Source organism: Oncorhynchus kisutch, linkage group LG4 (assembly GCF_002021735.2).
Source record: "Oncorhynchus kisutch isolate 150728-3 linkage group LG4, Okis_V2, whole genome shotgun sequence".
Lineage (NCBI taxonomy): Eukaryota > Metazoa > Chordata > Actinopteri > Salmoniformes > Salmonidae > Oncorhynchus > Oncorhynchus kisutch.
The window spans coordinates 46,856,548-46,883,832 of record NC_034177.2 but is presented as its reverse complement, the minus strand read 5'-3'; the positions used below and the strand labels follow the sequence as shown (position 1 = coordinate 46,883,832).

The window sequence follows — 27,285 nt, the reverse complement described above, 5'->3', positions numbered from 1 at the left end:
CAAGTCAGAACCGTAGGATAAATAAAGGGGGTATATAAGCAGACAATGAAAGCTCTTACAATATTCAATGATTACATTTCTCTAAAACAGGCTATAGGCTACATGTGCACCACCAAGTCAGAACAGTAGGCAAAATTAGGAGGGGAAAAGGACCAAATTATTAGGGTGAGGCTACTAACAGTTTACTACACAACATACACTTAGCATTACTTTCTTAGCTACAGTATACAGTTGAAGTCGGAAGTTTACATACACCTTAGCCAAATACATTTAAACTCAGTTTTTCACAATTCCTGACATTTAATCCTAGTAAAAATTCCCTGTTTTAGGTCAGTTAGGATCACCACTTTATTTTAAGAATGTGAAATGTCAGAATAATAGTAGAGATAATTATTTATTTCAGCTTTTATTTCTTTCATCACATTCCCAGCGGGTCAGAAGCTTCGCACAAGCTTCGCACAATAATTTGGGTGAATTTTGGCCCCATTTTGGCCCCAGAGCTGGTGTAACTGAGTCAGGTTTGTAGGCCTCCGTGCTCGCACACGCTTTTTCAGTTCTGCCCAGAAACTTTTTATGGGACTGAGGTCAGGGCTTTGTGATGGCCACTCCAATACATTGACATTGTTGCCCTTAAGGCATTTTGCCACAACTTTGGAAGTATGCTTGGGGTCATTGTTCATTTGGAAGACTCATTTGCGACCAGGTTTTAACTTCTTGAGATGTTGCTTCAATATATCCACATAATTTTCCTGCCTCAAAAGCCATCTATTTTGTGAAGTGCACCAGTCCCTCCTGCAGCAAAGCACCCCCACAACATGATGCTGCCACCCCCGTGCTTCACAGTTGGGATGGTGTTCTTCAGCTTGCAAGCCTCCCCCTTTTCCTTCAAACATAACGATGGACATTATGGCCAAACAGTTCTATTTTTTTTTTCATCATCATCATCAGTCTGGCTTTTTATGGTGATTTTGGAGCAGTGGCTTATTCCTTGCTGAGCGGCCTTTCAGGTTATGTCGATATAGGACTCGTTTTACTGTGGATATAGATACTTTTGTACCTGTTTCCTCCAATATCTTCACATGGTCCTTTGCTGTCGTTTTGGAATTGATTTGCACTTTTCGCACCAAAGTACGTTCATTTCTAGGAGACAGAACGCGTGTCCTTCCTAAACTGTATGACGGCTGCATGGTCCCATGGTGTTTATACTTGCGTACTATTGTTTGTACAGGTTAACGTGGTACCTTCAGGTGTTTGGAAATTGCTCCCAAGGCTGAACCAGACTTTTTTCTGAGGTCTTGGCTGATTTCTTTTGATTTTCCCATGATGTCAAGCAAAGAGGCACTGAGTTTGAAGGTAGGCCTTGAAATACATCCACAGGTACACCTCCAATAGACTCAAATGATGTCAATTAGCCTATCAGAAGCTTCTGACATAATTTCTGACATTTTCTGGAATTTTCCAAGCTGTTTAAAGGCACAGTCAACTTAGTGTATGTAAACTTCTGACCCACTGGAATTGTGATACCTTGAATTGTAAGTTAAATATTCTGTCTGTAAACAATTGTTAAAATAATTAATTGTGTCATGCACAAAGTAGATGTCCTAACTATATCAAGAAATTTGTGGAGTGGTTGGAAAACGAGTTTTAATGACTGAAACTTAAATGTATGTAAACATCAGACTTCAACTGTATCTCCCTGGCATATTACATCATTTATGCAGCTTCATACAATGCATTTTTGGACACACCTTGTTGTGCTGTGCTAACTTGAACAGGAAAGTGGCGCCGCGGACCTCCGTGGACAAATTTTGCCATCAAACTTTGTCATAAATCTGTCATTCTCTGCATTTATGATGCTTTCATGACAACTGTAAACTCGGAAAAGAACAAGGTCGAATCATGATGACGTCAGTGATCGTCAGGTCGGAGGTATTAGGTACATTTCATATTCGCAAATGGTTCTAATTCAAAACCTAATTTAAAGGATTTTAAACAATATGGCACTACTTGAACTAAAATGAAAAACAAAAAGGCACTTCAACTTGGATTTTTTCTTTTAGTTTTATTTAACTAGGCAAGTCAGTTAAGAACATTCTTATTTTCAAAGACGGCCTAGGAACAGTGGGTTAACTGCCTCGTTCAGGACTAGATTTTTTACCTTGTCAGCTCGGGATTTCCATTTCCATCTTCCACATTTCTGTTACTAGTCCAACACACTAACCACTAGGCTATCTGCCTTATTATTAATTATTATGTTTGTTTAGGATTTCTGCCAATGTAAATAGTTTATGTATGCTTGTTTGCATGTAAATATTCCTATTTTGTTTGTTAATATTTGTTTGTTAATTTAAAAAAAAGAAAGAGGCCAGAGTTCCTGATTTGCAATTCCGAGTTGGATGACAGTTCAAAGCATATTTTCCCAGTAGGAGCTTGCTTTTTTTTTTTTTCCAGAGTTCCCAGTTGTTGAATGTTTATCCTTTTAAGCATGGAAAGAGACCCTTAAACCCAGACTTCGGACCACACACCCACTCCACTGAATAGCAGGCTAGTGATTTCTTTGCAGCGCTTGCAGTTAGCCACTGATTCCTTCCAAACCACTCATTGTTGAATGTGCGATTTCCACTTGTGTAATGTTTATGTCCAATGGGCGATGAGCACCGATACGTTTTATCTATAATTTCTATTCATTATTTCTCTTCATATGACAAGGATTTGCCAGTAGATTATCGATTTGATTCATGATGTTGACATGATCAGTCCAATCAAAGCTACTGTAGATATAACGTGATTTGACATTTTATCTGTGGCCAATGACCTTGAGCCTTCTTGGGATGGGCACTTCTAATGTAACTCTATGGCAGCACCCAAGGGGCTTGAATTTTCGGGCTCTACCCTTAGATTTGGATGTGATGTAGTGTCCGCATGTGTGACAGAACACTGAGCCAATGACGGAGCAACCAGAGAACATTACCAACCCCTACTGACCTGCTGGCTGCCCTGCCACCACAGAAACCACTGAGCTAGGCTAAAACAGCTGCATTTTGGAGCTGCCTTACTCAAGAAAGCAAAAAATAGACCATGTTTGTATGCAGCTTTATAACTATGATTTATTTTTCCCTGTTGTTTGCAAACTGCCCCAGCTGCCCTGAATGACGGGTCACCACTGCGTAAAATATCAATCCGATAACTTCTTTTGCCCAATAAACCAGATTAGTGTTAATTTGTAGCAACTACCACCACGTGCCAGTCAACACATTGTAACAACTATGTTGTAACAACATGCAGCTAGGCAGATTGAAATGCTACAATGTAAAAAAAACAATGAATCCTCTTGAAGAGATATGTGTTTCTTTTGTTGCACAGCATTGCCTCCAATTTAACCTACATTGTTAAAAAATGGCATCTTATTTCTTTGGCAACTCCTTGTTGAAAAACATGCCACTGCACACAGCACTGCCCCCTAGATTAGATTCCTATGCAATCAGTGGCATGGGAAAGGACAGTCATTGATTGCATTTTCTACACAGTGGATGCATATTACTTTTTAAAATAGTCGCAGATGAGATGCATCAAATGAACACTAGATGGTACTGTAGTGTAAATCAACATCCCTTTGATAACCACAAAATACTTTCAGGTTTTGGATACCATTCTTCTATGGTGTAATCAACACTTAATTCGCTTACAACGACAAGCGTTGAGCAGAATGTTAGGATTTTGCTTATAGGACTATGATCCTCTTTTCAAAGGGCTTCATAACACACAAATTAGTGGACACTCAATTGCATTGACCTCTGGGGGCAGATATTTAATATGTCACAGGAAATTGAGTAAATTTTATCAGAGCCAGTGAACCCTGCAATATTAAATCCTGCAAAATACTTTACATGCCAAAAGGATGTTTGCAAATAGGTTGTTCTGGCAATAATTAAAACTAAACAAATGGTTAGGAATCAATACAACAAAATAAGGTAATCTAGAAACTAAACTCTTTATTATTCTAACATAGGTAAAAATAAGATTTTTCTCAAGGCTTTGGACATTCTATAACTCTACTGAACACCCTCATTTCAGATATAAAATATAGTTTTGAGGTACACGTTTTCACAGTCCGTACATTACTCCTGGTTCGTGCTAATTATCCAATTATAACCAGAGCCAATGTCACAAGGCCATATAAATACACCGTTTTTTACCAACACAATTTCACACATCACACCACTGACATGGCGTGCCATACTGCCTCATAAAATAATCCCTTTCAACTATAAAAATATATAAATAAAATACATTACCTAAATACAGTATAATTTGCAACTGACTCATTTGCATACATAACAGTATCAGAACATAGAAAAGTGTGTCCATAGACCCCATTAGCCATTACACATTCCAAGTTTTACTTCTTCTAGCTCCCGGGAAGAAATAAGTGAAGTGATGAATGCTTGTGTAAGCAGCAGTAAAATGTATTTCTAGCAGTCGGTGGGAGGAGCTATAGGAGGACAGGCTCACTGTAGATGCTGGAATTGAATTAAATCAAATATATGGAAACCACAAGTTTGACTCCATTCCATCCATTACAATGAGCCCGTCCTCCTATAGCGCCACCCACCAGCCTCCACTGATTTCTAGTGTCACAGCTGTGATTTGGTGAAGCATTTTTATGTGATGAGTAACCTTGTCTGAGACCAGAAGACTTGTGCTAGCTAATGCCTAGGCTTTAGCTCAATGAGCTGACGCAGTCTTGTGGCGTGCAAGGCTAAACACCCAAGTCGTTCACACTAGTAAAATGCCCGTTGCGAGTTAACCCTCTGCCTTTTGTTCCAGTGAGGAGAGGGGCGTGTAGTCATGGTCTGCGTCCTCCATGATAGACTGTAGTGCCTCCAGTCCCTCTACAGACACACACAGACTGCCCACCACCACACTGCTGTCCTGCACATCCACAACTACACACTCAGAAAGAGAGACAAAGGGGGGGGGAGTGGAGAGGGAGAGGAAGTAAAAGTCAAATAGAAGGAGCGAAAGAGAGAGATGCACACATAAAAAGAGGGGGTTGGGGGTGAGAAAAAACAAATGTTTTACTTCCTGTTGACATAAAGACACAGTTTTCTACACAATATGCATACACAATACTCACTGTTCAGGCTGGTCTCAATCAGGTCTTGCTGTTGCTCCAGGATGTCAGGGATCCTGAAGAAGGCCACGCCTACATCTTCACACTCTTTCTCCTGCTCCTCCTCCTCCGGTGGCTCGCTCACCACCGTGAACCTGATACTGGCCAATCACAACACACCAGAGGTCAGACGGGACCAATCACAGCAGGTTAGTGGTCAGGCAAGGTTAATATGTAATCTCTGGAACGGTGTGTACATTTCTAGAGCTACAGACTGTCATTTCTAGAACCGTTTGGTCTACAACAGTCCTGTCCTCATCTTCTTGCCTTCCATGACCAGCGACACCATAGAGAAGCACATAACTCATCACTATCTGGTCTATTCATTTAGGCTATTTTCTAGCTGACAGTAATATTGTATAATGTTAAAGGGAAATCTCAGCTACGCCTCCTTTTTTACTACCAGCATGATTGAGCATGCAATGGACAAACGACACACACTCTTAACAACCTTTTTCTTACCTTTCCATTTGGGGGTTGCGTCCCTCTAGCACCCCCCTTAGAATCTCCCGTCTGGACTTGTTGTTCTCTTTGTCCACATGAATCACTGTCAGGAGAAACAAGGCATGGCTTACTGAATCACATCTGACACTCCAAGCACACACACATACAGACTCAATGGAGGATATATTTCAGAGATGCTCCATCAAGCCTGTCAGTTTCTCTTTAGCTACTTAATCTGTAGCTGAAATCCTACACTGGCAAGGGCTCAGTAAGAGTGACTGAGTGTGTGTGTGTGTATGTACAGTGGGGCAAAAAAGTATTTAGTCAGCCACCAATTGTCCACTTAAAAAGATGAGAGAGTCCTGTAATTTTCATCATAGGTACACTTAAACAATGACAGACAACATGAGAAGAAAAAAAAATCACATTGTAGGATTTTTAATAAATTTATTTTCAAATTATGGTGGAAAATAAGTATTTGGTCAATAACAAAAGTTTCTCAATACTTTGTTATATACCCTTTATTGGCAACACGGACTTTCAACTCCCTCCAAAGATGTTCTATGGGGTTGAGATCTGGAGACTGGCTAGGCCACTCCAGGACCTTGAAATGCTTCTTACGAAGCCACTCCTTCGTTGCCCGGGCGGTGTGTTTGGGATCATTGTCATGCTGAAAGACCCAGCCACGTTTCATCTTCAATGCCCTTGCTGATGGAAGGAGGTTTTCACTCAAAATCTCACGATACATGGCCCCATTAATTCTTTCCTTTACACGGATCAGTCGTCCTGGTCCCTTTGCAGAAAAACAGCCCAAAGCATGATGTTTCCACCCCCATGCTTCACAGTAGGTATGGTGTTCTTTGGATGAAACTCAGCATTCTTTGTCCTCCAAACACGACAAGTTGAGTTTTTACCAAAAAGTTATATTTTGGTTTCATCTGACCATATGACATTCTCCCAATCTAATTCTGGATCATCCAAATGCTCTCTAGCAAACTTCAGACGGGCCTGGACATGTACTGGCTTAAGCAGGGGGACACGTCTGGCACTGCAGGATTTGAGTCCCTGGCGGCGTAGTGTGTTACTGATGGTAGGCTTTGTTACTTTGGTCCCAGGTCTCTGCAGGTCATTCACTAGGTCCCCCCGTGTGGTTCTGGGATTTTTGCTCACCGTTCTTGTGATCATTTTGACCCCACGGGTGAGATCTTGCGTGGAGCCCCAGATCGAGGGAGATTATCAGTGGTCTTGTATGTCTTCCATTTCCTAATAATTGCTCCCACAGTTGATTTCTTCAAACCAAGCTGCTTACCTATTGCAGATTCAGTCTTCCCAGCCTTGTGCAGGTCTACAATTTTGTTTCTGGTGTCCTTTGACAGCTCTTTGGTCTTGGCCATAGTGGAGTTTGGAGTGTGACTGTTTGAGGTTGTGGACAGGTGTCTTTTATACTGATAACAAGTTCAAACAGGTGCCATTAATACAGGTAACGAGTGGAGGACAGAGGAGCCTCTTAAAGAAGGTGTTACAGGTCTGTGAGAGCCAGAAATCTTGCTTGTTTGTAGGTGAATTTTCCACCATTATGACGACTCATAATAATGTCTGGAACGGAGCTAATGGAACGGCATCAAACACATGGTTTCCAGTAAGCCATGCCTTGTTTCTCCTGAGTGATTCATAATGTCTGGAATGGCATCAAACACATGGTTTCCAGTAAGCCATGGCTTGTTTCTCCTGACAGTGATTCATAATGTCTGGAACGGCATCATACACATGGTTTCCAGTAAGCCATGCCTTGTTTCTCCTGACAGTTATTCATAATGTCTGGAACGGCATCATACACATGGTTTCCAGTAAGCCATGCCTTGTTTCTCCTGACAGTTATTCATAATGTCTGGAATGGCATCATACACATGGTTTCCAGTAAGCCATGCCTTGTTTCTCCTGACAGTTATTCATAATGTCTGGAACGGCATCATACACATGGTTTCCAGTAAGCCATGCCTTGTTCCTCCTGATAGTGATTCATAATAATGTCTGGAACGGCATCAAACACATGGTTTTTAATACCAATCCACTCATTACCACAAATCCGTCCTCCCCAATTAAGGTTCAGCATTTGTGAGTGTGTGTGTAGGCGCTCTCTGGTATTCCCTTACCATTGCTGTAGTTGTAGTGGCTGGTAATACCCGGCGAGGGTTTGGGCAGGGACAGGGGTGTCTCTTCAGAGGGCATGTCCAACAGGGAGTACTCTACAAACAACCTGACCACATTACAGTCTGCTGCTGCCCGCGACTCAGGCCTCAGGCTCAGAGACACGATCTCCACACGCACGCGCTCCGAAGGCTGCAGAGACAAACAGGACGCTGTAACGTAATAAGACTCGATGACATAACGCCACTGGAATAATAAAGGATGGGTCATCATTTAGGCTTTAGCCGCGGTGGGACTTTGGAAAGTCTATTGGCTAATATTCATGCTGTGGTTCCCATTTTCTAGGCTGATGGGTCTATAAGAACACACAGTAGAATCTTAACCTACCAGGGCAGTAATGACTGAAGATTTCTAGATGATCATATACTGGAGATGATTTCTTATACCTCCTAATATGTTTGGAAGGGGTCCGACATAAATTGTACTGAAATATAAACTACTGAAATAATGAGAGTCATCTAAAATAGCTAAGTCAATTGTACATTTACTTTAAAATAACATCCTTAGCAGATGTGAGAGGAATGTGCAAGTAACTCACTTGCAGAACAATCGCTCCACCTCCTTCCAGATAGATGATCAGTGAGAAATCTTTTTTTCCTATCCATCAACAATAATAATGCAGCTAATATTGAACTGGATATCATGTCCGTACAGTTCAAATCAACACCATTAATGATGAATGAATGCTTGTGTTTTGTGCTTCCAATAAAGAATCAATAATCCCATCTGACAAACTGGTTAAAGATGATCAGTAGAGAACCTTGGCACAGTAAATATACTTACAGCACTAGAGGTTTGTCCAAACAATGGTTGGCAACATAAACAATACAAATACCTTAAAGCAAACTAGACTTGTTGGGTAAAAACTTTTACTTGGATGCTGCTGTTATATTCCCATGATATAAACACAACAAGCCCAATAACCTTGATACAGTACTTTCTATCCAACTGTACTGTACTCCTATCCTCTATGGACTCAGAGTACAAGGCAAACAGGCTGGGTTCTATCCTCTATCCCTGGTTCACCCACCTTCCGTCCCATGGAGGACTGGCCAGGAACAATGCAGTCATCGCTGTCTGAGAGGATAGATTCACTCTGTTCCTCGTCCTCTGCCACTGGGGCCGCCTCCAAGTCTGGGGGGGGGAGAAAAAAGATTCAGTCATAACCAAGAAGAGCAATTCAGGGGGGGGGGTTATACTGAGCAATAGAGAAGGAGAGGATTCATAAGTGTTGCTGTGAGCGTGTGTACACTGCATACGTCTTTTGAAAGAAACTGGGGAGAGTGATAACAGTTGACATGACATCACCTATTCTTATTGGCATTGACATGTTGACAGCAAGTTTTATTGATGCAGGCTGAGTGATATGTACCACTGCTGAACATTGAAAGGGGGGGGGGGTCTCTCTCGCGTACTACTCAAGGTCAGCATTAACATTGATGGGCTCAGCTATCCCCAGCCTGAAGACTATTGGCAGCAGAACTAAAATATTTATGGGTTTTCTGGTGAAGAAACACGTCAGCAAACAATAACATGGACTGTTTGCACTTGAAAGAGAATACAATAGTAAGTATTTGTTTCCTAAGGATCCATAGGGGATTTGGCCCCGTGGGGCTCAGTTGGTAGAGCACGGCACTTGCAATGGCAGGGTTGCGGGTTCGATTCCCACGGGGGACCAGGACAAAAATGCATGCACTGGATAAGAGCGTCTGCTGAATGACTAAAATGTGAATATACATTTGGCTATTAAGGCTGAAAAGCCAGAGCTGCCCTGCAGCCTTAACCCTATCCCGAACTCGGACTAAAAAGTAGGTACTGTACACTAAAGTCATACTTAAGAGAGTTACAGTACAGGTTTGGGTTTTGTTTGTAAATTAGGCCTTGCTGGAATATGATTAAGATTGACGCAAGAAGTAGAAAAATTCTAAACAGAGTGTAGCAGCTGCACTCCAAACCACAAGACAGGGAGAGCAGGGAAAACAAACATATCCTTCCCAATTCTGATAGGACCTCGATACAAATGATTAGCATTATCGTTGGACCAAGGAAACTGGTTGTTATTTTTGTTACATGTTTCCGCTAGTGTTGTTGTTGATATCAGTGAGGTGCTAACCTTCCATCTGTTCGAGAATCTCCTCGGAAATGTCTGATTCGTCTGAGGTAGACTGAGAGCTGGCTACGATCACCTGTCCCTCAGAGAAGTGAGACTCTTCCTCATCATCCTCTTCCTCTGTGGTGCTCTGAGGAGGCTCTGGTGCTACCGCTGACCCTGTGACCACCTGTGGAGCACATCACCGTTCTTATGCATGTATACCTTGCCTAATCTCACAGTAGACAATAACTCTAAAAGCTTAATCATCACATTGAATTGCCTCATTACAGGTCCAGTGTAAAGTTGAAGTCAGAAGTTTACATACCCTTAGGTTGGAGTCATTAAAACTCATTTTCCAACCACTCCACAAATGTATTGTAAACAAACTACAGATTTGGCAATTCGGTAAGGACATCTACTTTGCGCATGACACAAGTATTTTTTTCAACAATTGTTGACAGACAGATTATTTCACTTTTAATTCACTGTATCACAATTTCAGTGGGTCAGAAGGTTACATACACTATGTTGACTGGGCCTTTAAACAGCTTGGAAAATTTCAGAAAATTAGGTCATGGCTTTAGAAGCTTCTGATAAATTATGTCAATTAGCCTAAGTCAATTGGAGGTGGATGTATTTCAAGGGCTACCTTCAAACTCAGTGCCTCTTTGCTTGACATCATGGGAAAATCAAATAAAAACAGCCAAGACCTCAGAAAAAAAATTGAAGACCTCCACAAGTCTGGTTCATCCTTGGGAGCAATTTCCAAACGCCTGAAGGTACCACGTTCATCTGTACAAACAATAGTACGTAAGTATAAACACCATGGGACCACGCAGCCTTCATACCACTCAGGAAGGAGACGCGTTCTGTCTCCTAGAGATGAACGTACTTTGATGCGAAAAGTGAAAATGAATCACAGAACAACAGCAAAGGACCTTGTGAAGATGCTGGAGGAAACAGGTACAAAAGGATCTACATCCACAGTAAAACAAGTCCTATATCGACAACCTGAAAGGCTGCTCAGCAAGGAAGAAGCCACTGCGCCAAAACCGCCATAAAAAGCCAGACTACGGTTTGCAACTGCACATGGGGACAAAGATCGTACTTTTTGGAGAGATGTCCTCTGGTCTGATGAATCAAAAATAGAACTGTTTGACCATCGTTATGTTTGGAGGAAAAAGGGGGAGGTGCACTTCACAAAATAGATGGCATCATGAGGCAGGAAAATTATGTGGATATAGTGACGCAACATATCAAGACATCAGTTAAAGCTTGGTCGCAAATGGACAATGACCCCAAGCATACCTCCAAAGTTGTGGCAAAATGGCTTAAGGGCAACAAAGTCAAGGTATTGGAGTGGCCACAAAGCCCTGACCTCAATCCTATAGAAAAGGTGTGGGCAGAACTGAAAAAGCGTGTGCGAGCAAGGAGGCCTACAAACCTGACTAAGTTACACCAGCTCTGTCAGGAGGAATGGGCCAAAATTCACCCAACTTATTGTGGGAAGCTTGTGGAATGCTACCCGAAACATTTGACCCAGGTTAAACAATTTAAAGGCAATGCTACCAAATACTAATTTAGTGTATGTAAACTTCTGACCCACTGGGAATGTGATAAAAACTGAAAGAAATCATTCTCTCTCCTATTATTCTGACATTTCACATCCTTAAAATAAACTGGTGATCCTAACTGACCTAAAACAGGGACTTTTTTACAAGGATTAAATGTCAGGAATTGTGAAAAACTGAGTTTAAATGTATTTGGCTAAGGTGTATGTAAACTTCCGACTTCAACTGTATACACACACACACACACACACACACGCTAAAATTTCAACTATAACATGAAGCAAAATAACCCCATAGTCACCAAACCCCAGAAATAGGTATGTGTTTAATATAACATATAACTCAGAGACAGAGACATAAAGTACCTTTGTTAGGGGCGGTAACTTTGAGACTTCCCTTTTCTCTGTTCCAGGCAAAATAGAGGGACATGAAACATTTTCAGATTCTTGATTTCCGGGTGCTGTGACATCTACGAATGAGACTTTTTTGCTTGCCGTTTTTTCTTTCACAAAGGTCCGTATTCTAGGTTTTGGTAACGGCATCTTGGGAGACAAGAATCAAACACAATTTCATGACAAATCAAAAACCAAAAAGGTAACTGAAACATACTGCAATCCTTTCCCATCAAACTGCCTTTCAAACGGTACATTGTAGTAAATACTATTTCTGTACTGGAAGCCACCTCAAAATCCATCAAACCATCCCAGACCAAGCTAACATTACCCTCATAGTACCTGTACTTACCTCGGATGCAGTTGAAGTAGTAGGAAGAGGAATTAAAGCTTTGGCCCTTTTCTCTTCCTTCACCACCATCCTCAACTCCTCTTTCTTCCCCTCCCTCTTCTCCTCCTCCTCTCTCCTCTTTTCCTCCACTTCCACCTTCTTCTCCTCTACCTTTCGTGTTGTTAGCTTCACTGGTCTCTCTTTGGGTACAAACTTGGCCTGTTCAACTGTCATTGTAGAGCCAGGAGGAGGCAGGTAGGTGAACTTCCACTTCAGCGTCACATCAATATGGCCACTGGGGAGACCGGACGGGTCAGTCAGCTCAAATGTACCTGAGATGTGGACACACAGGGGGGATGTCGATGGTTGGAGTAGCCCAACTGGTCCCACTCAAACAAAAAGAGTCGTTTGTGTGACTAAGATTCAATAAAATAGGCAAAACATGGAAGTAATGTACGCAGTTTGAAGAGACAGATAAAAGTACTTACCAAACCTAAACCCATACCAACACACTCAAAGTCAATAATTACCAGTGTAGTTGCTCTAACTAACCACCCTGACTAACTACCAAACTAACCAGTGATGGCCTTGTCGTGGGCCAGAGACAGGAGGGGCACCCTGGCCTTGCCCAGGTACATCTCACTCTGGGTATCGTGGTCATCGAACACGTAGAGCAGCAGAGCCCCTGCCTTCAGGTAGCTGTCCAGCTCTGCCTCCATGGCCACTGGGAAGGACATGTTGTCCTCAAACTGAGGCTGGCTGCAGTCGCCCACGATGCAGGTGTCGTGGTCAGGGAAGTCATAGAACTGGTAGACCACGTAGGGGCTGGGTGGGTGGGCATGGCGGGAGGTCAGGTTGCTGCAGCATCGGACGGTGACGTTGAGCTCATTCAGGTTCATGCCTCCGTCGGCTGACACTGAATGGGGGGTTAGGGTTGAGGTTGACACCTGAGGGATTATATAAAAACAGAGTAGGGTTAGTGAGGATTTATGGGCCAAATAGGAAATAAGTATTTTAACTAAAAGTTTTGTGAAATTGAAGCACCAACAATGAACCACCAAAATAGGATAGACATTACATTTTTCTAGTTCTGTGTTGTGGTATGGTTATGAATCTTGTTTACCCGGAACTAATATCTCATCGAATTTGGTCAGATTAAGTTCTGGGTTCAAATACTCCTGCTCGTTATGCGATGCAAAAGTATGTAGACACCTACTCGTCGAACATCTTATTCTAAAATCATGGGCATTAATATTAAGTTGGTCCCCCTTTTCCTGTTATAACAGCCTCCACTCTTCCGCGAAGGCTTTCCACTAGATGTTGGAACATTGCTGCAGGGACTTGCTTCCATTCTTTCACAAGAGCATTAGTGAGGTCGGCACTGATGTTGAGCGATTAGGCCTGGCTCGATGGGGTTGAGGTCAAGGCTCTGTGCAGGCCAGTCAAGTTCCAGGCCATTCTACACCAATCTTGACAAACCATTTCTGTATAGACCTTTCTTTGTCCACAGGGGCATTGTCATGCTGAAACAGGAAAGCACATGATCATCTAGAATGTCGTTCTATGCCGTAGCAAAGATTTCCCTTCACTGGAACTAAGGGGCCTAGCCCAGAACCATGAAAAACAGCCTCAGACCATTATTCCTCCAAACTTTACAGTTGCCACAATGCATTGGGACAGGTAGGGTTCTCCTGGCATCCGCCAAACCTAGATTAGTCCGTTGGACTGTCAGATGGTGAAGCGTGACTCATCACTCCAATGAACGCGTTTCCACTGCTCAAGAGTCCAATGGCGGCGAGCTTTACACCACTCCAGCCGACGCTTGGCATTGCACATGGTGATCTTAGGCTTGTGTGCGGCTGCTCGGCCATGGAAACCCATTTCATGAAGCTATACCGACGAACAGATCTTGTGCTGACGTTACTTCCAGAGGCAGTTTGGAACTCGGGAGTGAGTGTTGCAACCGAGTACAGACGATTTTTAAGCGCTTCAGCCCTCAGTGGTCCTGTTCTGTGAGTTTGTGTGGCCTACCACTTCGCGGCTGAGCCGATATAGCACCTAGACGTTTCCACTTCACAGTTGACCAGGGAAGCTCTAGCAGGGTAGAAATTTGACGAACTGACTTGTTGGAAAGGAGTCATCCTATGACGGTGCCACGTTGAAAGTCACTGAGCTCTTCAGTAAGGCCATTCTACTGCCAATGTTTGTCTATGGAGATTGCATGGCGGTGTGCTCGATTTTATACACCTGTCAGCAACAGGTGTGGCTGAAATAGACTAGTCTAGTCATTTGAAGGGGTGTCCACATACTTTTGACCATGTAGTGCATGTATGGTACAATTGTTTACGTAGTCTGTCCAAGAAAGATTCGTTTGGTTACAATATCCACTAGCTACCTGCTGTTCCGCATTGAAAGCAGAGCTGAGGTAGCCCAGGGCTTTCACTCTCTCCTTGTACAGCCGAATGGCCTGCTCCATGGGCACCCGCAGCCTCACCCAGTACACCACAGAGCCAAATGACTGCACCTCGCCAGCCACACCTGAGGAACAGAGAAGAGAGAGCAGAGTTACTGTAGGTACTGGATATACAGTAGATACCTGAGAATCTGTGTTGCATACCCTGGTAGAAAGAAGTCCATATTACAACCCCTCCACTCACCAACCAGCTGTACGATCCCATGGGTTTTGCTGTTGTTCTCTAGGAGCTGCGACAGCCTGAGCTGCCCCACAGCCACAGTCGTAAAGTCCATGCCCCGGGCCAGCTGCAGCTCCAGCGTCACCGAACCTGTGTGGAGGTACTGCAGGAATAGATCGTCTACCCTCACCACGTACTGCGACGTGAAGCTGTACGCCGGCCGGGCTCCCCTGACTACGGGTGTAGCCTGCAGCTCGAAATCGTAGAAGGCGTAGGTGCAGAAGGTGGAGGGCTCGCGGTCGCTCAGTGTCTCCAGGGCGATTGGGGAGAGGGTCGCCATGCCGATGTGGATTTCCAGAAGGTTCTCTCCACGCTCTAGGTGTACGGTCTCGTCGAACTCGTCGGCTACGTCGTCGTCGGTAACCTCGGGTTTGAAAACGTGTGATTTGGTGCCGTAGGCAATGTCTTTCAGTTGGGCTGCGGGGTGAACGGAGAGAGTACAACAAGAAAATCAGTTATAATGACAATAAAAACAAAACCAGACACGACCAAACACCACAAAACTAGACATAACAATAAAATCACCACAACACACAATAATCGTGACAGAATAAATACATACCCTCTAGTTTCTTGATCTTGGCAGCCCTCATGTCCAGCAGCTGGGCAAGGCGTTCCAACTTTAGCTCGTACTGCAGTTTGGAGTCATCCATCTTACGTGTCACCGCTTCAACTTCCGCCTGAGACACAAGAATACGGTGTAACTTTTTTTTTTTTTTTTTAAGTATGTCACCTCAAGTGAAATACTACGAATAAAGACCATTTCTAAAAGTATGTGTAATGTAAGACACCATTCAATTGTCCTTGTTGCAAATGTTATGGAATATCTAGTTATTTTCCGAACCGTAGTCCAAGTGATTCATGCTGTGTATAACCACGTACCTGGTAGTCCTTGTTGATCTTGTGCTGGACTATGAGCATGTTCCTGGTCTTCTCCAGCTCCTGGATGGTCTCAGCGTGCGTGGCCTGCAGCTCCCTCACGGAGTGCTCCGTGTCGCTACGCACCTCCTCCTCCACCTGCTCCAAGAAGCCCAGCTCACCACTCCTCTGGGACTTACGCACCTGAGGGAGGGAAGAATGGTTGTCACTAGTTACCACAGCAACAAAGTCATAATTTTGTCTAAACCCCACCTATTGCTACAATTTACAATGATTATAAACCTAACCCTAACCCGATCCCTAACATTAACCACACTGCTAACCTTATGACTAACCTTAAATTAAAACCAAAAGAGCAATTTTTTGTTTTCATACATTTGTACCATATAGCCAATTTTTACTTTGTGGCAACTAGTGACAAACGGGAAAGGCGTTCATTTCAGTGCAAACTGTAATGCACGGTGCCCCCTTGTGGATGGGAGTAGTAACATATGGTGATGCTGCATATGGTCAAAGTGGACCTTACAGTTGGGCTGCCCAACCCTCTTCCTGGAGACCTAGGGTTTTCAGTGTGGGTTTTCAGTCCAACCCTAATTTAACACAACTGATTCTACTAATTAGCTGCTCAACAAGACCTAACTTAGCTGAATCAGATAAATTAGCGTTGGACTGAAAACCTACATTACAGCAGATCTCCAGGAAGAGGGTTGGGCAGCCCTGCCTTAGAGCATGATTTCAGGTAGAGATAAGAGACCGATCTGGCCATGTACTCTAATCGCCACCCGGCACTGCCAGAAGAGGACTGGCCACACCTCGGAGCCTGGTTCCCCTCTAGGTTTCTTCCTTTCTAGGGAGATTTTCCTAGCCACCGTGCTACTACCACCTGCATTGCTTGTTGTTTGGGGTTTTAGGCTGTGTTTCTGTATAAGTACTTTGTGACATCTACTGATGTAAAAATGGCTTTCTAAATACATTTGATTTGAGGTAAAATGACAAATTACCTTGATTAGCATCAGTGCCTCACTGAGTTCTGCCACATCAACCTCACTCTCCTGGAAGAGAAAAAACATCTATAACCATGTTGGTTGAGGTATACACATTAAAAAACACATTCATTTTTATATGGAGTGAGAACCGGCTCCTGTACCTTGGTGTAAAACTTGATTCGATCCCTTATTTCATCCAACTGCTGCTTTTGTTCCAGGAACCGAAGCTGAATGTCTTCCTTTTCTTGGCTCAATTTTTCGTTCATATCTAAAATAGTAACACAATCAAAACATTTCAATGTAAAAACGTCTCTGAATGTACACAAAACGTTCTGGTCGACAGTTACCTCTTTCAACCTTGATCTTGTCCAGAATCTCGTTTTTGTCCGTCAGGTCCGACTTCAGTGCCAACTCTAGCTGGGCTATCTGTAGTTTCAGCTGCTGCTCCCGCATCCTAAATGTCTGATCCTGGCTTACATCGAAAGCACTGGGAACACAAAGCCATATGTCATCCACAAAATGATCATACAGAGAAGAGTTTTTCCCATGTAGGATTTCAACACGCAAAGCAACGTACAAACGTGGTGTCCAACCCCTCACCTGTTCACCAGTTTATCACAGTTCTCCTTCAGCAACACTCTCTCCTTCTCCAGGTCAAAGATTTGCTCCTGCAACTATGTTTCATTAAAAAAAGAGGATAGTTTATTAACCAAGAGTTTAGCCAAGGGTGTCCCTACAATGTTATGAGATTGCTTTAATCTCATCAAATTGATCTCGATAAGAGTGCCTGCTAAATGACTAAACCATAAGGGCTATTTTCCCAGACAGATTAAGCTTAGTCCAGGACTATAAAGCATGCTCAATGGAGAATCTCCATTGAAAGTGCTTTTTTTTTGTTGAGGACTTGGCTTAATCTGGGTCTGGGAAACCAGCCCCAAATGTATCGGAAGGTTACCTCCTCTGTCCTTCTCTGTGAGAATGAGTTGGCCTGTAGTTGGCTCTCCAGGCCCAGACTCCTCAGTCGCTCGTCTTTCAGCTGGCCCATTAACTCATCCACCTTGGCCATCACAGCTTCATGACTGACCTTCAGGGTCCTCTGACTCTGCAATCACAACACTGTGGTCATTACCATGGTGACTGGGTTTGAATAGTATGTGACTGAAAGAACAAGATATTTGAAGTTTCCATGTCGACTATAGATTAGAATGTGCGGTGGAGACCAAAAAAAATAGCGGGAATCCCATTTATTTTTAATCAGCTCAAATATTTTTCTTAAAACCTCAATCTGGTGCAGTACTAATGCCACATGCATTTCCCTAATAATCCACACTGGACATTGCTAGAGTATTGCTAATGAACTAGTGTCTCCTGGAACATGCAGTTGTATTTTACCTCTTGGAGTTGTAGGAATCGGCCCTCGAGCACAGTGAACGCGTTGCCCTTCTCAACAAGCTGCTTCTGCAACCTGATCATCTCCACGTTGTCCTTGATAGTAGATCTGGAGACACCACAACACAGAGGCATGGTTTTGAGCACTATTCCCATATAGTGTGTGTGTGTGTGTGTGTATGCCGTTGCTGGATAAAACAACTGGAAATATACAGGTACGTGAACACTACCACTTATTGTGGATGTGAATCTCCACCAAAAACAAAATCAAAAGTTTAAACTTATGTGCTCAATGCAGTAGATTGAGGAGTGTGTTGTTAGGATGCAGAGTAGCTACTTCTGCATGGTGTGTTACCTCTGCCCAGTGGTCTGCTGCTCTCGCAGGTGGAGGAGCGACTCCTCAAATTTTCTCTCCTTCCTCCTCAGCTGGTCCCTCAGCAGCTCTGCAGCTTTGTCCATCTCCTCTATGTGAGACCGTTGAGTCTCAATCACATTCTCACTGACAGACAAAGATTCAGATTAGTTTTATTAGAATGAATGACAAGGCCACTGTTGCTAAAGCAAAGTGAGAATGACAACAATAACAATAAAAAATCAATTTTACAGGTAACTGCCAAAATAATGGATCCAATTGAATAAATAAGGGATACAAGGTATGACAAGCTATATTGAAAGCAGGTGCTTCCACACAGGTGTGGTTCCTGAGTAATTTAAGAAATTAACATCCATCATGCTCAGGGTTATGTATAAAATTGCTGGGCAGGCCATTATTTTGGCTACCAAGGCGATGAACCCAAAGGATGACAATGACCATATCCACAGGCCACAAGTAGTCACTGAATGGTTTGATGAAAACGATATGCCATGGCCGTCTAAGTGACCAGATCTCAACCCAATTGAACACCTATGGGAGACGCTGGAGCCGCGCCTGAGACAACGGTTTCCACCACCAATAACAAAACACCAAATTATGACATTTCTCATGGATAAATGGTGTCGCATTCCTCCAATAGAGTTCCAGACACTTGTAGAATCTATGCCAAGGTGCATTGACGCGGTTCTGGCTTGTGATGGTCCAACGCCCTATTAAGACACCACGTTGGGGTTTCCTTTATTTTGTCAATTACCTGCCTCCTGGGCCTTTCACGGACGACAGTGTCTAGGGTTTACCGAAAATGGTAAGACAAACAACAACAAAAATTCCAATCAGCGGCAGCCTGTAGTGTGGTTTTCGCACTTTAATTTTGAGTGTGACTCCAAATCCAGACATCCATGGGTTGATAAATTTGATTTCCATTGATAATTTGTGTGATTGTTGTCAGCACATTCAACTATGTAAAGAAAAAAGTATTTAATAAGAATATTTCATTCATTCAGATCTAAGATGTGTTATTTTAGTGTTCCCTTTATTTTTTGGAGCAGTGTATATATAATATTCTAAACTCAGCAAAAAAAGAAATTTCCCTTTTTCAGGACCTAGTCTTTCAAAGATAATTCATAAAAATCCAAATAACTTCACAGATCTTCATTGTAAAGGGTTTAAACACGGTTTCCCATACATGGACCAGTGGAACAGTTGTTAACACACTAACAGCTTACAGACGATAGGCAATTAAGGTCACAGTTTTGAAAACTTAGGACATAAAGAGGCCTTTCTACTGACTCTGAAAAACACCAAAAGAAAGATGCCCAGGGTCCCTGCTCATCTGCGTGAACGTGTCTTAGACATGCTGCAAGGAGGCTTGAGGACTGCAGATGTGGCCAGGGCAATAAATTGCAATGTCATTACTGTGAGACGCCTAAGACAGCGCTACAGGGAGACAGGACGGACAGCCGATTGTTCTCGCCGTGGCAGACTGTGTGTAACACCTGCACAGGATCGGTACATCTGAACATCACAACTGCGGGACAGGTACAGGATGGCAACAACTGCCCGAGTTACACCAGGAACGCACAATCCCCCCATCAGTGCTCAGACAGTCCACAATAGGCTGAGAGAGGCTGGACTGAGGGCTTGTAGGCCTGTTGTAAGGCAGGCCCTCACCTGACATCACTGGCAACAATGTCGCCTACGAACCCACCATCGCTGGGCCAGACAGGACTGGCAAAAAGTGCTCTTCACTGACAAGTCGTGGTTTTGTCTCACCAGGGCTGGTAGGATCCGCGTTTACCGTCGAAAGAATGAGCGTTACACCGAGGCTTGTACTCTGGAGCAGTATCGATTTGGAGGTGGAGGGTCCATCATGGTCTGGGGCAGTGTGTCACAGCATCATCGGACTGAGCTTGTTGTCATTGCAGGCAATCTCAACGCTGTGCGTTATAGGGAAGACATCCTCCTCCCTCATGTGGTACTCTTCCTGCAGGCTCATCCTGACATGACAATGCCACCAGCCATACTGCTCGTTCTGTGCATGATTTCCTGCAAGACAGGAATGTCAGTGTTCGGCCATGGCCAGCGAAGAGCACGGATCTCAATCCCATTGAGCACGTCTGGGACCTGTTGGATCGGAGGGTGAGGGCTAGGGCCATTCCCCCCAGAAATGCCCGGGAACTTGCAGGTGCCTAGGTGGAAGAGTGGGGTAACATCTCACAGCAAGAACGGGCAAATCTGGTGCAGTCCATGAGGAGAAGCACTGCACTACTTAATGCAGCTGGTGGCAACACCAGATACTACTGACTGTTACTTTTGATTTTGACCCCTCCTTTGTTCAGGGACACATGATTCAATTTCTGTTAGTCACATGAAGTGGGACAGCATTCACTTCACTGCAGTCAGGTCAAGATCCTAGTGAGGACGACGAGCAAACGGATGGGCTTCCTTGAGACAGTTTCTGGCAGCTTGTCCAGAAATTCTTTGGTTGTGCAAACCCACAGATTCATCAACTGTCCGCGTGGCTCGTCTCAGACCATCCGGCAGGTGATAAATCCAGATGTGGAGGTCCTGGGCTGGTGTGGTTACACATGGTCTGCGGTTGTGAGGCCGGTTGGACGTACTGACAAATTCTAGCTAAATTCTAGGTAGCTTATGGTAGTGAAATGAACATTAAATTCTTTGACAACAGCTCTGCTGGACATTGCTGTATTCATCATGCCAATTGCATGCTCCCACAAAACTTGAGACATCTGTGGTATTGTGTTGTGTGACAAAACTGCACATTGATTTTATTGTCCCCAGTACCAGGTGCACCAGTGTAATGCTGTTTAATCAGCTTATTGATATGCCACACCTGTCAGGTAGATGGATTATCTTGGCAAAGGAGAAATGCTCACTAACAGGAAAGTAAACAAATTTGTGCACAAAATGAGAGAAATAAGCTTTTTGTGCATATGGAAAATGTCTGGAATCTTTTATTTCAGCACATAAACATGGGACCAACACTTTACATGTTGCCTTTATATTTTTGTTCAGTGTAGTTGAAAGCCCTCTTTAACTTAAGCAGACTTTAACATTTCTACACTACCAGGGGTCTGTCGGGAGGGAGAAACGGGAGGGGGAGGTTCAGTCAGGCAGGTTACCTAGCCTGTCTATCGCTTGCGGCCTCCTCTCCTTCGACGCCGGGACACCCTGGTGCGGTGTTGCCTGCGGACAGGGTGGCTAATCTGCTTCTTCTGGGCTTTGTGATTGATAGATAAGACTATGAATGACTTTTAGATGGGCCGGGGGCCCCTTTTATAGGGCTGGAGGGGGGCGGAGTGACGTCATCATGGGATAAATGATGACGCAATAATTACTGTATGGATTTTGAAAAGTAAAATAGCAGTATTGATGTTTTTGTTTTTTTGCTTATGTTTTTTTGGCCAACACAATGAATCATGGTAGAACTAATCAATCAGAGCTTTATTTAATGGTCATTTGGAATGTCAATTCAATGAGCATTATGGGTAAATAAATACAAAACACAGCAGAATATAAAAAGTGGCCAGAAGGATGTAAGAGCCAAAAATGAAGAAAATTGGTGTAAAATTGTAGGCGATCCACAGCATGAGTCAAAATACCCATAAAACCTAGCGGTCAAACAGGGAAATGGTTCCAATCGTTTTTCCACCATAGATTTTTCCCATAGGGATTTTAGAAACACTTCAAATAAGGGCTTACCCTGATAACCATGTACATCTCTCTAGGACAAGGTGACTTTTATCAAATGTTGGAAAAACAATTGGAACCATTGTCCTGTTTGACCACTAGGTTTTATGACACCACTGTGGGGCTCTATTATAATTTATACAACGGGTGGGTCTATTCCTGAATGCTGATTGGTTAAAACCACATTCCAGCCTGTGTCTATTCCACAAGTTACCACCGGCTAAACATATGATGTTAAAATGCCTATTTACTTTGTTCCATCTGACTGCGCAATCCAATGTCTCATTAACTCAGCCAAACAATTTATAAACTTGATCTCCACTATAAAAAGCATCTAGACATTATCTCACATTTCCTTGAGACTAAAATGTAGTTTTCAACAGTGGAGATTTCTATAAACCTTGCTGTCTGTCTCTCATGTCATTTGCAACATTGTTTCAATATTCAAATTTGACCGTGTGTCCCATAGTAATGAACGTGTCGGGATTCAGGACGAGACCGACAGGCAGTGTTTCTCAGCCATTCGAACTCGTGAATCAGCTGGCATAATTTTTATGGATATATTCAAAGAAATGTAAATTGAAAAAAGGTCCAACTAAATGAAGTGCAGCTAGTTTGCAGTCTTTCCACCTTCAGTTTGAAGTGATTGTGTTAGCTGTGTTGTTGGCTAGCTCCTCTGAACAACAGTGTCCTGACATTTTCTATGCCAGGTGAAATCATGCCTCATTAGCTCATTGTTATGGATGCGTCCAAATAAAGGTCACTAGAAAACAGCTTAAACAAATGCAAATGCAGCTACTGTTGTTATTTGGGCTGCACTTTTTGATGTGACTGTAAGTTAGCAGTAGTTGGCTAGCTAGCAAGCAAGGGATAAGAATGTTGCCAGCCAGTATGTCAATGGAACATTTATAACGAACGACTGGGTCGCGTCCATAGATACAGATCAAGAAGACTGAACGACGGTCTCGCAACCGAACCGATAGAACGAACAACCAGCCGGCTTGGGTATCAACCCCAGATTTGTGTTGGGACTATATCTTGTGGAAGGATGAAATAGCATTAATAAATTCATCAAAATAACATTTTTTACGAAAATGTCAATAATTATTTCAATATGTTGGTAAAAGTGAAAATGCCCTCGAAGCCAGTTTTTAGGATATATTGGTATGGTTTGCCGGCTCTAGACTTCGTTTCAACCCTAACAGTACCTGTGCCAATATATCCTCCAAACACCGGCTTCTTGGGCATTATCACTTAAATAGATGTATTCAAATATATGAATACAGGGAGGGAGAGGGAGAGAGAGTGAAGGGGAGAGAGAGATAGAGATGGGGAGACAGAAAAATGGAGAGACAGATAGAGAGGGAGGATAGAGAGAGAAAGAGAATAAGAGAGAGAGCATTTGCAATCATGGAGGGGATGTTGCTAATATGGTGCAAAAAGTACAGTCCCTCACAGTCTAGCTAGCTGATAAAAACATTACATACAGGTTGCGGATCTCAGCTCTGGCGTCGTCCAGCAAACTGTGTCCGTATCTGGGCAGAAGACCCTGAGGGGCCCTGCCACTCATCTCCACCTCCACACTTCTAGGGCCTGGGAGACACAAACAGACACAAAAGTTAAGGCTAACAGAAAACTCCCACCAAAATTCAAACATGAGGCTAAAGCCATATTGCTTTCCTATCCAATCTATGCCTAGGGAGTAAAGACTAGGAGTTATTTTGGGATTCAGTGTCAGAGTATAAGAGTAAAATGTCAAAGGTCACCTCTGGGGGCAGCAGGGGGTAGCTGAGCCAGGCTGAACGTGTCCTCCCTCAGCCTCCGCAGGCCTGTATTGACTCGTGATTGGACATGGCCATAGGGGGTGGGCCGTTTGCTCTGCGTCTGCAGCTGCTGTTTGGCGGCCAACAGGCGCTGCTTCAGGCCCTCATTCTGCATCTGCAGCTCCTGGACCTAGAATTGAATTACACTCAATTTTGGGTTGCAAATAAACAAAACGTACATCGACAAGATGTGCATTTGAAATCCTAGAGGATAACACACAAAAACATTCATGAAAACACTGGTTATGTCCCAAATGGCACCCTATTCCCTACACTACTTTTGACCAGAGCCCTTGTAAAAACTAGTGCACTATATAGGGAATAACTGAATAGGGACAAACTGAATTGGTCCACTCACACAGACAGCATCGTGAAGAAAGCGCAGCAGCGCCTCTTCAACCTCAGGAGGCTGAAGAAATTCGGCTTGTCACCAAAAGCACTCACAAACTTCTACAGATGCACAATCGAGAGCATCCTGGCGGGCTGTATCACCGCCTGGTACGGCAACTGCTCCGCCCTCAACCGTAAGGCTCTCCAGAGGGTAGTGAGGTCTGCACAACGCATCACCGGGGGCAAACTACCTGCCCTCCAGGACACCTACACCACCCGATGTTACAGGAAGGCCATAAAGATCATCAAGGACATCAACCACCCGAGCCACTGCCTGTTCACCCCGCTATCATCCAGAAGGCGAGGTCAGTACAGGTGCATCAAAGCTGGGACCGAGAGACTGAAAAACAGCTTCTATCTCAAGGCCATCAGACTGTTAAACAGCCACCACTAACATTGAGTGGCTGCTGCCAACACACTGACACTGACTCAACTCCAGCAACTTTAATAATGGGAATTGATGGGAAATGATGTAAATATATCACTAGCCACTTTAAACAATGCTACCTTATATAATGTTACTTACCCTACATTATTCATCTCATATGCATACGTATATACTGTACTCTATATCATCGACTGCATCCTTATGTAATACATGTATCACTAGCCACTTTAACTATGCCACTTTGTTTACATACTCATCTCATATGTATATACAGTACTCGATACCATCTACTGTATCTTGCCTATGCTGCTCTGTACCATCACTCATTCATATATCCTTATGTACATATTCTTTATCCCCTTACACTGTGTACAAGACAGTAGTTTAGGAATTGTTAGTTAGATTACTTGTTGGTTATTACTGCATTGTCGGAACTAGAAGCACAAGCATTTCGCTACACTCGCATTAACATCTGCTAACCATGTGTATGTGACAAATAAAATTTGATTTGGTGCAATTTCGGACGCATCCACTTATTTCCAAAGTGGTCCACCTTCTCCTGCAGCTCTTCCATCATCTCCTCCAGCTCCATGTCCCGGCTCCCTGGTCGCACCCCACCTGCAGCCACTTGTTCCACACGCCGACGGTCCTTCACCAAGCGCACCAGCTTGGTGGCCATCCTGCGAAAAGCCAAGAGCAAAAAGTTTGAAGTTCAATAGAATGGGAGCAGAGGCAAGGGTCAGAAATCCACATGAAGAGTTGTTGAACTCTAAGGTTTGATACTGTAGGGGTATGCATTGAGGTTGAAACCTTAGCTAAATGTGTGTGTGTGTTGCGTGTGTGTGCATACATCCAGGTGCAGTTCCCACCTCTTGATTTTGTCCTCCTGTTTGTGTGTGTGTTGTTTGAGGAGCAGGTTTTCCTCATGGAGCCGTAGGAACCGGTCCTCCAGCTCCTCCCTGCTCACCCGCAAGATCGCCTGCCTCGCCCGGGCATTCTGGGCTACCAGCATCTCTGCAAACAGAGCCAGGAAGTTACCACCAGTTTAGACCCAATTGTTAAGGGTCCACAGGGTAGAGTAAAGTAAACTAAAGTCAAGTAATGGCATTAATAACCTGATAATCCCACTCCAACCTTAGTGAGGTTTAGGGTGATGTCTTTAACCGGCACATCTGCTGCAGTCTCGTCAGCAAACGTTGACATGGTTCAACCTGGAAACAAAAGGTTGAGACATCGCAGCTATCCATCAATGAAAGACTAACAGGACACAGCCTCCTGTGGCTTGTTTTAGCTAGGAAGGTCGGATGAAAACCATGCAACTAACAGTATTAACTAGTTGCTATCAATGTCTAGAATAGGCGTACATATTATTACTGTTCTACTAGCTTAGCTAAATGTTTCTTTCTAGGTTAAAATAGCTCACAAATAGGCTAGCTAGGTTCGTTTGGCTACGTACGTACAAAAACAAGCGGCTCGTCTGAAGCCAAGTCTCAATGAACTAGCTAACGTTAGTTTTAGAGTGGATACGCAAGCTACCAAGTTAGCTATCGTCCAGTTTAAAAGTGTCTATCCAATAGTAAAGCATGCATGCATAATGTTTACCATTAACTATTCATTTCCTATACATTTGTTACCGTTTCACATAAACACTTCACTCCTCAGCGACTGTTGCTAACAAACAATTGTCTTCCTGTTCCCATGTGCGCATGCGTTTCAAAAGAATCATGGGATACGTAGTTTCAGGAGAAGAGCAGTACAGTGAGAAGAGCATTTCATAATATTATGTACAGTGAGTCAATATCTAACAGGTATTTGGTGCAGTAGGCTACTTTGCAATGCTGATAGGCATTATTTCAGTAAATGTTCCTATGCACTGTGTCTTTTACACTGTCCTTTCATTACCATGTTGACAAGCCTTAATCTAGCCCAAGATGGAGTTTACTGTTAGCCTCAAGGTCCAAGGACCAAAACAGCCAAATACTCCATCTAAACGTGAATCGATTCTCGATTGCGATGCGATTATAGAAACATAAAGTCCTAGACTTTCATATCATATCAAAATAATCTCACAAATACAAAATATTCAATTACTGTATACTGTTTTAGTTGCAGCCGAGAGTATTTTTCAGTGACGCCACGTTTCTGGCGAGAGGGTTCCAGCTGCTGCGACATCATCTCAGAGTCGTCATCCCTCGGGGTCTCTATGCTGCCACCTACTGCTATGTCATCTCTCAGTGCAGCGCATCTCTCAGGAAAAGTGGAATTTTCGAAAAGAGTGAACGTTTCAAATGAACTATATGGAGAAGTGGGGGTTTCGACACGTTTCACTCAATATGGGTGAATTTGGGTTATCGGACATGGTCTGCAGAGACGACAGTGAGGAATTTCAGTTATGTAAAAAAAAAAAAAAAATAGTAGATTCACTGACTAAGCTGTTTCTTT

General features: G+C 43.4%; 1 protein-coding gene across 6 annotated transcripts; it reads right to left on the bottom strand.

Annotated features, from left to right (window-relative positions):
- Positions 1 to 3,782: 3,782 nt before the first annotated feature.
- rpgrip1l (RPGRIP1 like) lies at positions 3,783 to 27,097 on the bottom strand. 6 transcript variants are annotated; one of them, XM_031823114.1, is made up of 26 exons: positions 26,935 to 27,097; positions 25,959 to 26,054; positions 25,713 to 25,857; positions 25,397 to 25,523; positions 24,009 to 24,195; positions 23,730 to 23,835; positions 18,514 to 18,657; positions 18,162 to 18,267; positions 17,725 to 17,871; positions 17,370 to 17,443; positions 17,117 to 17,256; positions 16,931 to 17,037; positions 16,785 to 16,853; positions 15,787 to 15,966; positions 15,467 to 15,584; positions 14,869 to 15,321; positions 14,607 to 14,749; positions 12,789 to 13,158; positions 12,233 to 12,543; positions 11,854 to 12,030; positions 9,939 to 10,104; positions 8,856 to 8,959; positions 7,771 to 7,957; positions 5,636 to 5,720; positions 5,138 to 5,274; positions 3,783 to 4,946 (listed from the first exon to the last, which is right to left on the bottom strand). In XM_031823114.1, the coding sequence occupies exons 2-26, from the start codon at positions 26,044 to 26,046 to the stop codon at positions 4,804 to 4,806; spliced, it is 4,014 nt and encodes a 1,337-aa protein (XP_031678974.1). In that variant the 5' UTR covers positions 26,047 to 26,054; positions 26,935 to 27,097; the 3' UTR covers positions 3,783 to 4,803. The 6 variants fall into 6 exon arrangements, with proteins under 6 accessions (XP_031678974.1, XP_031678975.1, XP_031678976.1 ...); XM_031823115.1 differs by having other exon boundaries at positions 26,942 to 27,097; XM_031823116.1 differs by lacking the exon at positions 26,935 to 27,097 and adding an exon at positions 26,746 to 26,896.
- Between the last annotated feature and the right edge of the window lie 188 nt (positions 27,098 to 27,285).

What these genes read in the sequence shown, in the direction of transcription:
- rpgrip1l (XM_031823114.1), bottom strand. Translation starts at nt 26,046, where the DNA reads ATGTCAACGTTTGCTGACGAGACTGCAGCAGATGTGCCGGTTAAAGAC. An exon ending in CACAGAGAAGGACAGAGGAG is followed by an intron (nt 17,444 to 17,724) that starts GTAACCTTCCGA and finishes AATGAAACATAG; the next exon opens with TTGCAGGAGCAAATCTTTGA. An exon ending in CTACTTCAACTGCATCCGAG is followed by an intron (nt 12,031 to 12,232) that starts GTAAGTACAGGT and finishes TTGTCTCCCAAG; the next exon opens with ATGCCGTTACCAAAACCTAG.